Source organism: Hyperolius riggenbachi, chromosome 7 (genome assembly GCF_040937935.1).
Source record: "Hyperolius riggenbachi isolate aHypRig1 chromosome 7, aHypRig1.pri, whole genome shotgun sequence".
NCBI lineage: Eukaryota > Metazoa > Chordata > Amphibia > Anura > Hyperoliidae > Hyperolius > Hyperolius riggenbachi.
Genome location: NC_090652.1, coordinates 109,745,004 through 109,757,023, shown reverse-complemented (window position 1 = coordinate 109,757,023; position 12,020 = coordinate 109,745,004). Strand labels below are relative to the sequence as shown.

Genomic DNA, 12,020 nt, shown 5'->3' with positions numbered 1-12,020 from the left:
TCTGCAGAGCACCAAGTCACAGTGATCCTCTGCAGAGCACCAAGTCACAGTGATCCTCTGCAGAGCACCAAGTCACAGTGATCCTCTGCAGAGCACCAAGTCACAGTGATCCTCTGCAGAGCACCAAGTCACAGTGATCCTCTGCAGAGCACCAAGTCACAGTGATCCTCTGCAGAGCACCAAGTCACAGTGATCCTCTGCAGAGCACCAAGTCACAGTGATCCTCTGCAGAGCACCAAGTCACAGTGATCCTCTGCAGAGCACCAAGTCACAGTGATTCTCTGCAGAGCACCAAGTCACAGTGATCCTCTGCAGAGCACCAAGTCACAGTGATCCTCTGCAGAGCACCAAGTCACAGTGATCCTCTGCAGAGCACCAAGTCACAGTGATCCTCTGCAGAGCACCAAGTCACAGTGATCCTCTGCAGAGCACCAAGTCACAGTGATCCTCTGCAGAGCACCAAGTCACAGTGATCCTCTGCAGAGCACCAAGTCACAGTGATCCTCTGCAGAGCTCCAAGTCACAGTGATCCTCTGCAGAGCACCAAGTCACAGTGATCCTCTGCAGAGCACCAAGTCACAGTGATTCTCTGCAGAGCACCAAGTCACAGTGATCCTCTGCAGAGCACCAAGTCACAGTGATCCTCTGCAGAGCACCAAGTCACAGTGATCCTCTGCAGAGCACCAAGTCACAGTGATTCTCTGCAGATCACCAAGTCACAGTGATTCTCTGCAGAGCACAAAGTCACAGTGATTCTCTGCAGAGCACCAAGTCACAGTGATCCTCTGCAGAGCACCAAGTCACAGTGATTCTCTGCAGAGCACCAAGTCACAGTGATCCTCTGCAGAGCACCAAGTCACAGTGATTCTCTGCAGAGCACCAAGTCACAGTGATCCTCTGCAGAGCACCAAGTCACAGTGATTCTCTGCAGATCACCAAGTCACAGTGATTCTCTGCAGAGCACAAAGTCACAGTGATTCTCTGCAGAGCACCAAGTCACAGTGATCCTCTGCAGAGCACCAAGTCACAGTGATCCTCTGCAGAGCACCAAGTCACAGTGATCCTCTGCAGAGCACCAAGTCACAGTGATCCTCTGCAGAGCACCAAGCCACAGTAATCCTCTGCAGAGCACCAAGTCACAGTGATCCTCTGCAGAGCACCAAGTCACAGTGATTCTCAGTGATCCTCTGCAGAGCACCAAGTCATAGTGATTCTCTGCAGAGCACCAAGTCACAGTGATCCTCTGCAGAGCACCAAGCCACAGTGATCCTCTGCAGAGCACCAAGTCACAGTGATCCTCTGCAGAGCACCAAGTCACAGTGATCCTCTGCAGAGCACCAAGTCACAGTGATTCTCTGCAGAGCACCAAGTCACAGTGATCCTCTGCAGAGCACCAAGTCACAGTGATTCTCTGCAGAGCACCAAGTCACAGTGATCCTCTGCAGAGCACCAAGTCACAGTGATTCTCTGCAGATCACCAAGTCACAGTGATTCTCTGCAGAGCACAAAGTCACAGTGATTCTCTGCAGAGCACCAAGTCACAGTGATCCTCTGCAGAGCACCAAGTCACAGTGATCCTCTGCAGAGCACCAAGTCACAGTGATCCTCTGCAGAGCACCAAGTCACAGTGATCCTCTGCAGAGCACCAAGCCACAGTAATCCTCTGCAGAGCACCAAGTCACAGTGATCCTCTGCAGAGCACCAAGTCACAGTGATTCTCAGTGATCCTCTGCAGAGCACCAAGTCATAGTGATTCTCTGCAGAGCACCAAGTCACAGTGATCCTCTGCAGAGCACCAAGCCACAGTGATCCTCTGCAGAGCACCAAGTCACAGTGATCCTCTGCAGAGCACCAAGTCACAGTGATCCTCTGCAGAGCACCAAGTCACAGTGATCCTCTGCAGAGCACCAAGTCACAGTGATCCTCTGCAGAGCACCAAGTCACAGTGATCCTCTGCAGAGCACCAAGTCACAGTGATCCTCTGCAGAGCACCAAGTCACAGTGATCCTCTGCAGAGCACCAAGTCACAGTGATCCTCTGCAGAGCACCAAGTCACAGTGATCCTCTGCAGAGCACCAAGTCACAGTGATCCTCTGCAGAGCACCAAGTCACAGTGATCCTCTGCAGAGCACCAAGTCACAGTGATCCTCTGCAGAGCACCAAGTCACAGTGATCCTCTGCAGAGCACCAAGTCACAGTGATCCTCTGCAGAGCACCAAGTCACAGTGATCCTCTGCAGAGCACCAAGTCACAGTGATTCTCTGCAGAGCACCAAGTCACAGTGATCCTCTGCAGAGCACCAAGTCACAGTGATCCTCTGCAGAGCACCAAGTCACAGTGATCCTCTGCAGAGCACCAAGTCACAGTGATCCTCTGCAGAGCACCAAGTCACAGTGATCCTCTGCAGAGCACCAAGTCACAGTGATCCTCTGCAGAGCACCAAGTCACAGTGATCCTCTGCAGAGCACCAAGTCACAGTGATCCTCTGCAGAGCTCCAAGTCACAGTGATCCTCTGCAGAGCACCAAGTCACAGTGATCCTCTGCAGAGCACCAAGTCACAGTGATTCTCTGCAGAGCACCAAGTCACAGTGATCCTCTGCAGAGCACCAAGTCACAGTGATCCTCTGCAGAGCACCAAGTCACAGTGATCCTCTGCAGAGCACCAAGTCACAGTGATTCTCTGCAGATCACCAAGTCACAGTGATTCTCTGCAGAGCACAAAGTCACAGTGATTCTCTGCAGAGCACCAAGTCACAGTGATCCTCTGCAGAGCACCAAGTCACAGTGATTCTCTGCAGAGCACCAAGTCACAGTGCTCCTCTGCAGAGCACCAAGTCACAGTGATTCTCTGCAGAGCACCAAGTCACAGTGATCCTCTGCAGAGCACCAAGTCACAGTGATTCTCTGCAGATCACCAAGTCACAGTGATTCTCTGCAGAGCACAAAGTCACAGTGATTCTCTGCAGAGCACCAAGTCACAGTGATCCTCTGCAGAGCACCAAGTCACAGTGATCCTCTGCAGAGCACCAAGTCACAGTGATCCTCTGCAGAGCACCAAGTCACAGTGATCCTCTGCAGAGCACCAAGCCACAGTAATCCTCTGCAGAGCACCAAGTCACAGTGATCCTCTGCAGAGCACCAAGTCACAGTGATTCTCAGTGATCCTCTGCAGAGCACCAAGTCATAGTGATTCTCTGCAGAGCACCAAGTCACAGTGATCCTCTGCAGAGCACCAAGCCACAGTGATCCTCTGCAGAGCACCAAGTCACAGTGATCCTCTGCAGAGCACCAAGTCACAGTGATCCTCTGCAGAGCACCAAGTCACAGTGATCCTCTGCAGAGCACCAAGTCACAGTGATCCTCTGCAGAGCACCAAGTCACAGTGATTCTCTGCAGAGCACCAAGTCACAGTGATCCTCTGCAGAGCACCAAGTCACAGTGATTCTCTGCAGATCACCAAGTCACAGTGATCCTCTGCAGAGCACAAAGTCACAGTGATTCTCTGCAGAGCACCAAGTCACAGTGATCCTCTGCAGAGCACCAAGTCACAGTGATCCTCTGCAGAGCACCAAGTCACAGTGATTCTCTGCAGAGCACCAAGTCACAGTGATCCTCTGCAGAGCACCAAGTCACAGTGATCCTCTACAGAGCACCAAGTCACAGTGATCCTCTGCAGAGCACCAAGTCACAGTGATCCTCTGCAGAGCACCAAGTCACAGTGATCCTCTACAGAGCACCAAGTCACAGTGATCCTCTGCAGAGCACCAAGTCACAGTGATTCTCTGCAGAGCACAAAGTCACAGTGATTCTCTGCAGAGCACAAAGTCACAGTGATTCTCTGCAGAGCACAAAGTCACAGTGATTCTCTGCAGAGCACCAAGTCACAGTGATCCTCTGCAGAGCACCAAGTCACAGTGATTCTCTGCAGAGCACAAAGTCACAGTGATTCTCTGCAGAGCACAAAGTCACAGTGATTCTCTGCAGAGCACAAAGTCACAGTGATCCTCTGCAGAGCACCAAGTCACAGTGACCTCTGCAGAGCACCAAGTGACAGTGACCCTCTGCAGAGCACCAAGTGACAGTGACCCTCTGCAGAGCACCAAGTCACAGTGAACCTCTGCAGAGCACCAAATCCCAGTGATCCTATGCAGAGCACCAAGTCACAGTGAACCTCTGCAGAGCACCAAATCCCAGTGATCCTCTGCAGAGCTCCAAGTCACAGTGATTCTCTGCAGAGCACAAAGTCACAGTGATCCTCTGCAGAGCACCAAGTCACAGTGATCCTCTGCAGAGCACCAAGTCACAGTGATCCTCTGCAGAGCACCAAGTCACAGTGATCCTCTGCAGAGCACCAAGTCACAGTGATTCTCTGCAGAGCACCAAGTCACAGTGATCCTCTGCAGAGCACCAAGTCACAGTGATTCTCTGCAGATCACCAAGTCACAGTGATTCTCTGCAGAGCACAAAGTCACAGTGATTCTCTGCAGAGCACCAAGTCACAGTGATCCTCTGCAGAGCACCAAGTCACAGTGAACCTCTGCAGAGCACCAAGTCACAGTGATCCTCTGCAGAGCACCAAGTCACAGTGATCCTCTGCAGAGCACCAAGCCACAGTAATCCTCTGCAGAGCACCAAGTCACAGTGATCCTCTGCAGAGCACCAAGTCACAGTGATTCTCAGTGATCCTCTGCAGAGCACCAAGTCATAGTGATTCTCTGCAGAGCACCAAGTCACAGTGATCCTCTGCAGAGCACCAAGCCACAGTGATCCTCTGCAGAGCACCAAGTCACAGTGATCCTCTGCAGAGCACCAAGTCACAGTGATCCTCTGCAGAGCACCAAGTCACAGTGATCCTCTGCAGAGCACCAAGTCACAGTGATCCTCTGCAGAGCACCAAGTCACAGTGATTCTCTGCAGAGCACCAAGTCACAGTGATCCTCTGCAGAGCACCAAGTCACAGTGATTCTCTGCAGATCACCAAGTCACAGTGATCCTCTGCAGAGCACAAAGTCACAGTGATTCTCTGCAGAGCACCAAGTCACAGTGATCCTCTGCAGAGCACCAAGTCACAGTGATCCTCTGCAGAGCACCAAGTCACAGTGATCCTCTGCAGAGCACCAAGTCACAGTGATTCTCTGCAGAGCACCAAGTCACAGTGATCCTCTGCAGAGCACCAAGTCACAGTGATCCTCTGCAGAGCACCAAGTCACAGTGATCCTCTACAGAGCACCAAGTCACAGTGATCCTCTGCAGAGCACCAAGTCACAGTGATCCTCTGCAGAGCACCAAGTCACAGTGATCCTCTACAGAGCACCAAGTCACAGTGATCCTCTGCAGAGCACCAAGTCACAGTGATTCTCTGCAGAGCACAAAGTCACAGTGATTCTCTGCAGAGCACAAAGTCACAGTGATTCTCTGCAGAGCACAAAGTCACAGTGATTCTCTGCAGAGCACCAAGTCACAGTGATCCTCTGCAGAGCACCAAGTCACAGTGATTCTCTGCAGAGCACAAAGTCACAGTGATTCTCTGCAGAGCACAAAGTCACAGTGATTCTCTGCAGAGCACAAAGTCACAGTGATCCTCTGCAGAGCACCAAGTCACAGTGACCTCTGCAGAGCACCAAGTGACAGTGACCCTCTGCAGAGCACCAAGTGACAGTGACCCTCTGCAGAGCACCAAGTCACAGTGAACCTCTGCAGAGCACCAAATCCCAGTGATCCTATGCAGAGCACCAAGTCACAGTGAACCTCTGCAGAGCACCAAATCCCAGTGATCCTATGCAGAGCACCACATCTCAATCAAGCTCTGCAGAGCATGAAATCTCATTGACCCTCCATAGAGCACCAAATCTTAGTGAGCCTCTGCAGAGCACCAAATCATAGTGATCCTCTACAAACCACCAAATTACAGAGAACCTATCGAACCCATGCAGAGCACCATATCATATTGAACCTATGCAGAGCACCAAATCTCAGTGAAACTCTCCTATATCATGTTACCAGGTGTCATTGCTCTATGCTCATTGTTTTGAACTGAAATATATGCAACACATTTTGGAGTTAAGGAGGAGGATGTCCGCACGATATCCCTCAATCAAGTTCCTTTATTATGGACGTATCCACACCAAATCACACATCATATAGCTGACATGTTTCGAACCGAACGGTTCTTACTCATAGCTAAAAAATCAATGACACTAGACACCATATATACCATCCTCCTGTGGTGGGGGAGGTCCCGCAAATACAGTCACTCCCCTTAATCACCACATCCAGGAAGGGATATTCACATCCCGGAGAGAAGCGACTCTTTCGGGTAATGTGTCCTATACGGTATGTCTGCGCTCCATCAGGTTTTATTTAAAAATGTATAAAAAAAACTCGTAAAATAAAAATAAAAACAGACAATATAAGAGCCAAAAGAGACAAAGACTAAGGAGCAACTCTGTATTACGTTATCAATGCTAAATCCCAACGGGAATTTAAACCTTTAGGGGTTCTCGTTCCTAGTCTAAAGATCCATAGGGCCTCTCGACTGGTAAGTCGTTTAGTCAGATCCCCCCCTCTCTGAGCTGGGAGAATCCTTTCCAGACCATGGTAGGAAAAAGAAGCCATATTGCCATCATGGACTTGGCGAAAATGCTTCGCTACATTAGAAATATTGGAACTAAGCCAACCGGGGCCGCAAAAATGTTCACCGATTCTGGCACGTAAAGATCTAGTAGTGCACCCCACATATTGTAGGGAGCACTCGGTGCATGTGATAAGATATATCACATATGGTGTGCCACAATTGATGAATTCCTTGATTGGAAACTTGCGTCCATTTGTGGTTGATATTGCTTCCCGTGTGCGCTTGTGTACACCACAGTAATGACATGTTTTTACCCCGCATTTGTAAGAACCAGACAGACTAAGCCAGGTCGAGGATCTAGGTCTAGACTCAAACAGGCTAGGCGAAAGGGATTGGGCTAGAGTGGGGGCACGCCTACTGGCAAAACGTACTCCCTGTTGTAGGATGATCCGCAGGTCTTCATCCCCCTTTAAAACAGGGAGATACTTTTTTAAGATGGAGACTATCCTATTGAATTCCACACTGTAAGTTGTAACAAAAGTGGGCCTCGAATCTGTAATATCCCTCCCTTCAGTTGCTGTCAGCAGGTGATCCCGACTTTTTTGATTGGCCCTAATTTTTCCTTTATTAATCATCCACCCAGGATAACCTCTATCCAAAAGTCTGTTCTCCACCTTCTTGACTTCTTCCCCGAGCCACGATTCCTCCGAGCAATTTCGTCGCGCCCTGATAAATTCACCCACAGGGACCGCACAAACGGTATGCCTCAGATTGCAACTCGTGGCCCGGAGAGTGGTATTGCCGCTGCAGGGTTTTCGAAATGTCCTAGACTGCACTCTCCCCTGAACAGGATCCCCCACTAGAGTGACATCTAAGTAGTCTATTGAACTCACCCCCCAGTTGTGGGTGAACTGCAAATTCAAAGAATTGTTATTCAGGTCACCCACAAAAGCGGGGATATCCTCAGGGGCCCCCTGCCAAACCAACAATAGGTCGTCGATGTACCTCCCGTACCACGCAACACTCCCCAGGAGGCGACCCCCACCCCCAAAGACGTGGCACTCCTCCCACCACCCCATATAGAGGTTTGCCAGGGATGGAGAAAACTTGGCCCCCATGGAGGCGCCACATCTCTGGAGGTAGAAGCCGCCATCAAACATAAAGTAGTTGCGGGTCAGGAGGTACTCGACAACCAGGTATATAAAGGTTCGGAGATCCTCAGAATAAGAGGAATATCTCTCCAGGTGATATCTAATGGCTTCAATGGCCAAATTGTGGGGGATACATGAGTATAGGGCCTTCACATCGATGGTAATCCATACATAGTGTCTTTTCCACATAAAGCTCTTCAAACTTGAGAGTAAATGTTTAGTGTCTCTAATGTAACCTGGGAGACGCCTAACCAGTGGTTGCAACATTGAATCTACCCACTCACTCAGGCGCTCCCCCAGAGAGCCAATGCCAGCCACAATGGGCCTGCCCTCCGGGGGAACGCCCGATTTGTGGATCTTAGGAAGGTGATGGAAAACTGGGGTGATCGGACTGGAGACACCCAAATAGTCCACCATTTTTTGATCCAACAGACCCAAACTTTGTCCATAAGACAACAGGTTAAACAATTCTCTCTGAAAAACTCTCATAGGGTCTGCCCCCAATTTCCGATATACTGTAGAGTCATTCAATTGCCTAAGGGCCTCAGACCTATAACTGTCACTATCCAGTACAACGACAGCACCCCCCTTGTCCGCATTGCGGATAACTATGCTCGAGTTACTCTGAAGATTAGAGAGGGCCTGTCGCTCCTGGTGTGACAGATTCGGTCTGTTTTTACTCAGATCCCCTTCCAGTTCCACCAAATCTCTCTCCACCAACTCTTGAAAGGTTTCCACATGATGTGTTCGGCTAGCCAAGGGATAAAAGGACGGGTTACGAGCAAAGATCGGCTTAACATCATCTATGGAGACTAAGCCAGTGCTTTCTGTGGCCAAAGAATCTAAGGCCCACCTAGCACTTAGCTCCTTAAAATCTCCAATATCATCAACACCGCTCATAGCTCTATCAACCCGGCCCTCGACTGCCTCACTATCAAGAAAATGTTTTCGGAGTAGAACAGCTCTAATGAATCTATTTACATCAACTATAGTTTCAAAAACATTCATATGTTTAGATGGTGCAAAAGAAAGGCCCTTCTCAAGGACCCGCTTCTCCACATCCGAAAGTACATACCGGGAGAGATTCACCACACTCTGTATCCCCTCCCTCCCTGTTCTGGGCCACCTGGCTCTATGTTTCTTCCCTGCCCGTCTGGTCTTCCTTCTCTTCCTTTCCTGCCCCTCCTGCGGCCTTTCCTCTGTCCCCTGTAGTCGTTGGTTGGACCATATACGTTTTTTGAAAAGCCTGAGGCTATAGGGGCCTGCAAAGAGCGGTCATGTGTTCCAGGGACTGAATTATCAGACAGGTCAGAGGCTTCTGGGGAACTAAAGCTAACCCTTCTCCCTTGTTGTCTCTGTGTTCTGCGGAGGATCGGTCTAGGTGATTTGGGTGATCTCGCTAAGGTCTCCCACTTGCCCCACTCATATATCACCCCTCGTTTGTAGTCTTCTACATCCCTTAAATACTTAGATCTCTTGGTTTCTGTTATAATACATTCTAATTTAGCAATGTTGTCACATAACTTTTTGTTCAAAACGTCATACTGCTCTAAACTCTCACATTTCGAAATATTATTTTTTAATTCTGTGATCTTAAGTCTAAAATCAATCAGCTTTTCCTCCTCATAAGTAATGATGAGTTTCATCAAAGCCAAAGAACAGTCTGTCAGAATCTCGTTCCATTCTATGATGAATTGTTCAGAGTAGATTGTGGTGGGTACCTTTTTTATGCGGAGACCTCTTGCAGAGCACCAAATCATAGTGATCCTCTACAAACCACCAAATTACAGAGAACCTATCGAACCCATGCAGAGCACCATATCATATTGAACCTATGCAGAGCACCAAATCTCAGTGAAACTCTCCTATATCATGTTACCAGGTGTCATTGCTCTATGCTCATTGTTTTGAACTGAAATATATGCAACACATTTTGGAGTTATTACATGTCAATAGAACAGCAGAAGGTGGAATGATATACACAGATCTGGAACCCTCCACAGATATATTGCAGAACAAGCATCTCGGCTGAACTTTTTCTTCCCTTGTAGGAGTCTTTAGTGACATGAATTAATTTATCTACTTGTGAAAGCACTGCTGATACCGTGAGCAGTAACAGAACTGAATTATAGAAATTAAAACAACCTGTAAAACATGCAAACACACAAAATATTTCTCAGTATCTTTATGATCCTCCAACTTGGAAACCTGCAGGCCACACATTTCTCAACATTTTTTGGTATTTAAAAAAAATGTCACCTTACCTGAGGATTTTGCAGCTGCACTGGGCCGACGAACAGCTGTTGCCTTGGGGCGATTCATCTTGCCTAGCCTTTATTAAGAACCTAAGGAGATGACAAAGTAGCAGGAATGTTAAGAAGAATGTGGTTAGTTTATGGTGCTAAAAGAACAAATAGCACTTTCAAATCAAAGAAAAAAAACAAGTACAGCAGGAAGAAATTGGTATAAGACTTGGTTCACAATTAAAACGGATCCGTTTCTGTGTCCAAATTTGCCTGTGTAGAGTGGGATCCGTTTTTTCCATTGCCTGCGACTAACCCTAAGTGTATCAGGATCCAGATCCGTGGCGTGAAAATGCAGCAGATCCAGACCTTCCGTTTAGGTTTTAAAAACAAGTCCCCACAAATGCAGACGGATCCATTTTTTGTATGGTTGAAGACAGTTGCTATTTTTAACATTGCTATTCGTAGCTCCAGTTTTGATCAGGTTTTAAAAACGGAGCCACAGATACGTTTCCGGACCTAGTGTGGACCAGGCCTTAAACAGAAAACAGACATTTTATGTCCGCTCTCCACTAAACTGACAGTGAATGGCTCCTATTTTATAAATAGAGGCTGTCATGAGCCTGAACGGAGAAACTGAGATTGATTGCAGTTTGCAGCAACACAGACACTGAGACAGGAATATACTATGCAGGAAGGTTTATTTACAATTGTGCATACAGTATTATGCAATTTCAATGCAGCAGCATGCATAACAACTATGTACAGCAATCAGAGAATATGGTGGCAACTATATACAAGAACGCAACCACCACATGCATACACACCATACAACCAAAGCAAGGTGCAAAACCCCCAAAACCCTATCTATCTATCTAACTAAATATATACAGGATATATATACACATATACACAGGACAAATATATACAATATATACACCAATCGCAGTACAAGAAGGCAGGCACAAAATCACAGTCAGAACAAAGCATAAGTCGGCAACAATCGAGCAATCACGGTACAAAAGGAGCAGGCAGTAAACGAGGTCAGACAGAATCAAGGTTCAGTAACAGGATAACAGATACAGAAATACAGAATACCAGAGAACCAGGGTTGTCCAGATACTCCAGCTAGCGAGCACAAAGTTCTGGCAAAGGTTGCTCCTTGCAGGGCTCTTAAATAAGGAGGACACACCTGCAGCATGCTTGGCAAGCAAAGTCCATAGAGAGCAACCCTTGCAGTGGCAGAGCTGTCTCCAGCCAGCATAGAGCCACCCAGTGGTGGAACAAGGAAAGTTCAGGTCCTGCAAAGTCTCTAGAGCCATCTGCTGGTGGAATAAAGGAAGTTCAGAGTTCAACACGATGCTGCCACCAGCAGGCAGGAAGTGGCATGACCATATTCCTAACATAACCCCCCCCTTAAGGAGCGGCCTCAGGACGCTCCAACAAGACCATATACCACTACCGCCAGGATCCCAAGAGGCGGCAGAAAGGAAATCATACAGGAAGGTTGACAATTTCTGCCAACACTGGGTGGGCAGGGAGGGAAACAGAAAATTTAATTTTTCACTTTGTATCTCAGGATGCTGAATTAGGAACTGGAGACAAAAGACATCAAGAAGAACACCAGGCTGGTAGGCATCAGACAGCATGGTAAACTGGCATATATCAGACAAAGCACCAAGCAGAGCAGTGGTCTGGTAAACATCAGGTAGAAAAGTGCCCTGCCAGGCAATAGGCAGGTCCTCACTCAAGCACATATCAGGCTGGTAGACCTTAGGCATGGCAGTGAAGTGGCAAGCATTAGCCGTAGACTGGGTGCCATCAAGAGGAAGAGCAGGTTCAGGAGGTAGCTTGGCAGTGGACTGGCAGACATCAGGCTGGAAAGAAGACAGGAAACCATCAATCGGGGCAATGGACAGGAAACCATCTGGAGGAAGATCAGCAACAGATTGAGGTAACTGGACAGCAGCAGCAGTAGGAGTTGGTAGTGGCTGGACCAACACAGCAGCAGGAGTCTGTAATGGCTGGACCACAACAGCAGCAGCAGGAAG

General features: G+C 48.4%; 1 protein-coding gene across 2 annotated transcripts in view; it reads right to left on the bottom strand.

The window, feature by feature from the left end:
* INTS1 (integrator complex subunit 1) overlaps nt 1–12,020 on the bottom strand; it is a 168,059-nt gene that overhangs the window by 124,466 nt on the left and 31,573 nt on the right. For both annotated transcript variants that reach the window (XM_068244500.1, XM_068244501.1), the window contains one exon: nt 9,991–10,071. In XM_068244500.1, the coding sequence (XP_068100601.1) occupies nt 9,991–10,048 (58 nt within the window). In that variant the 5' untranslated portion in view covers nt 10,049–10,071. The remainder of the gene's footprint in view (nt 1–9,990; nt 10,072–12,020) is intronic.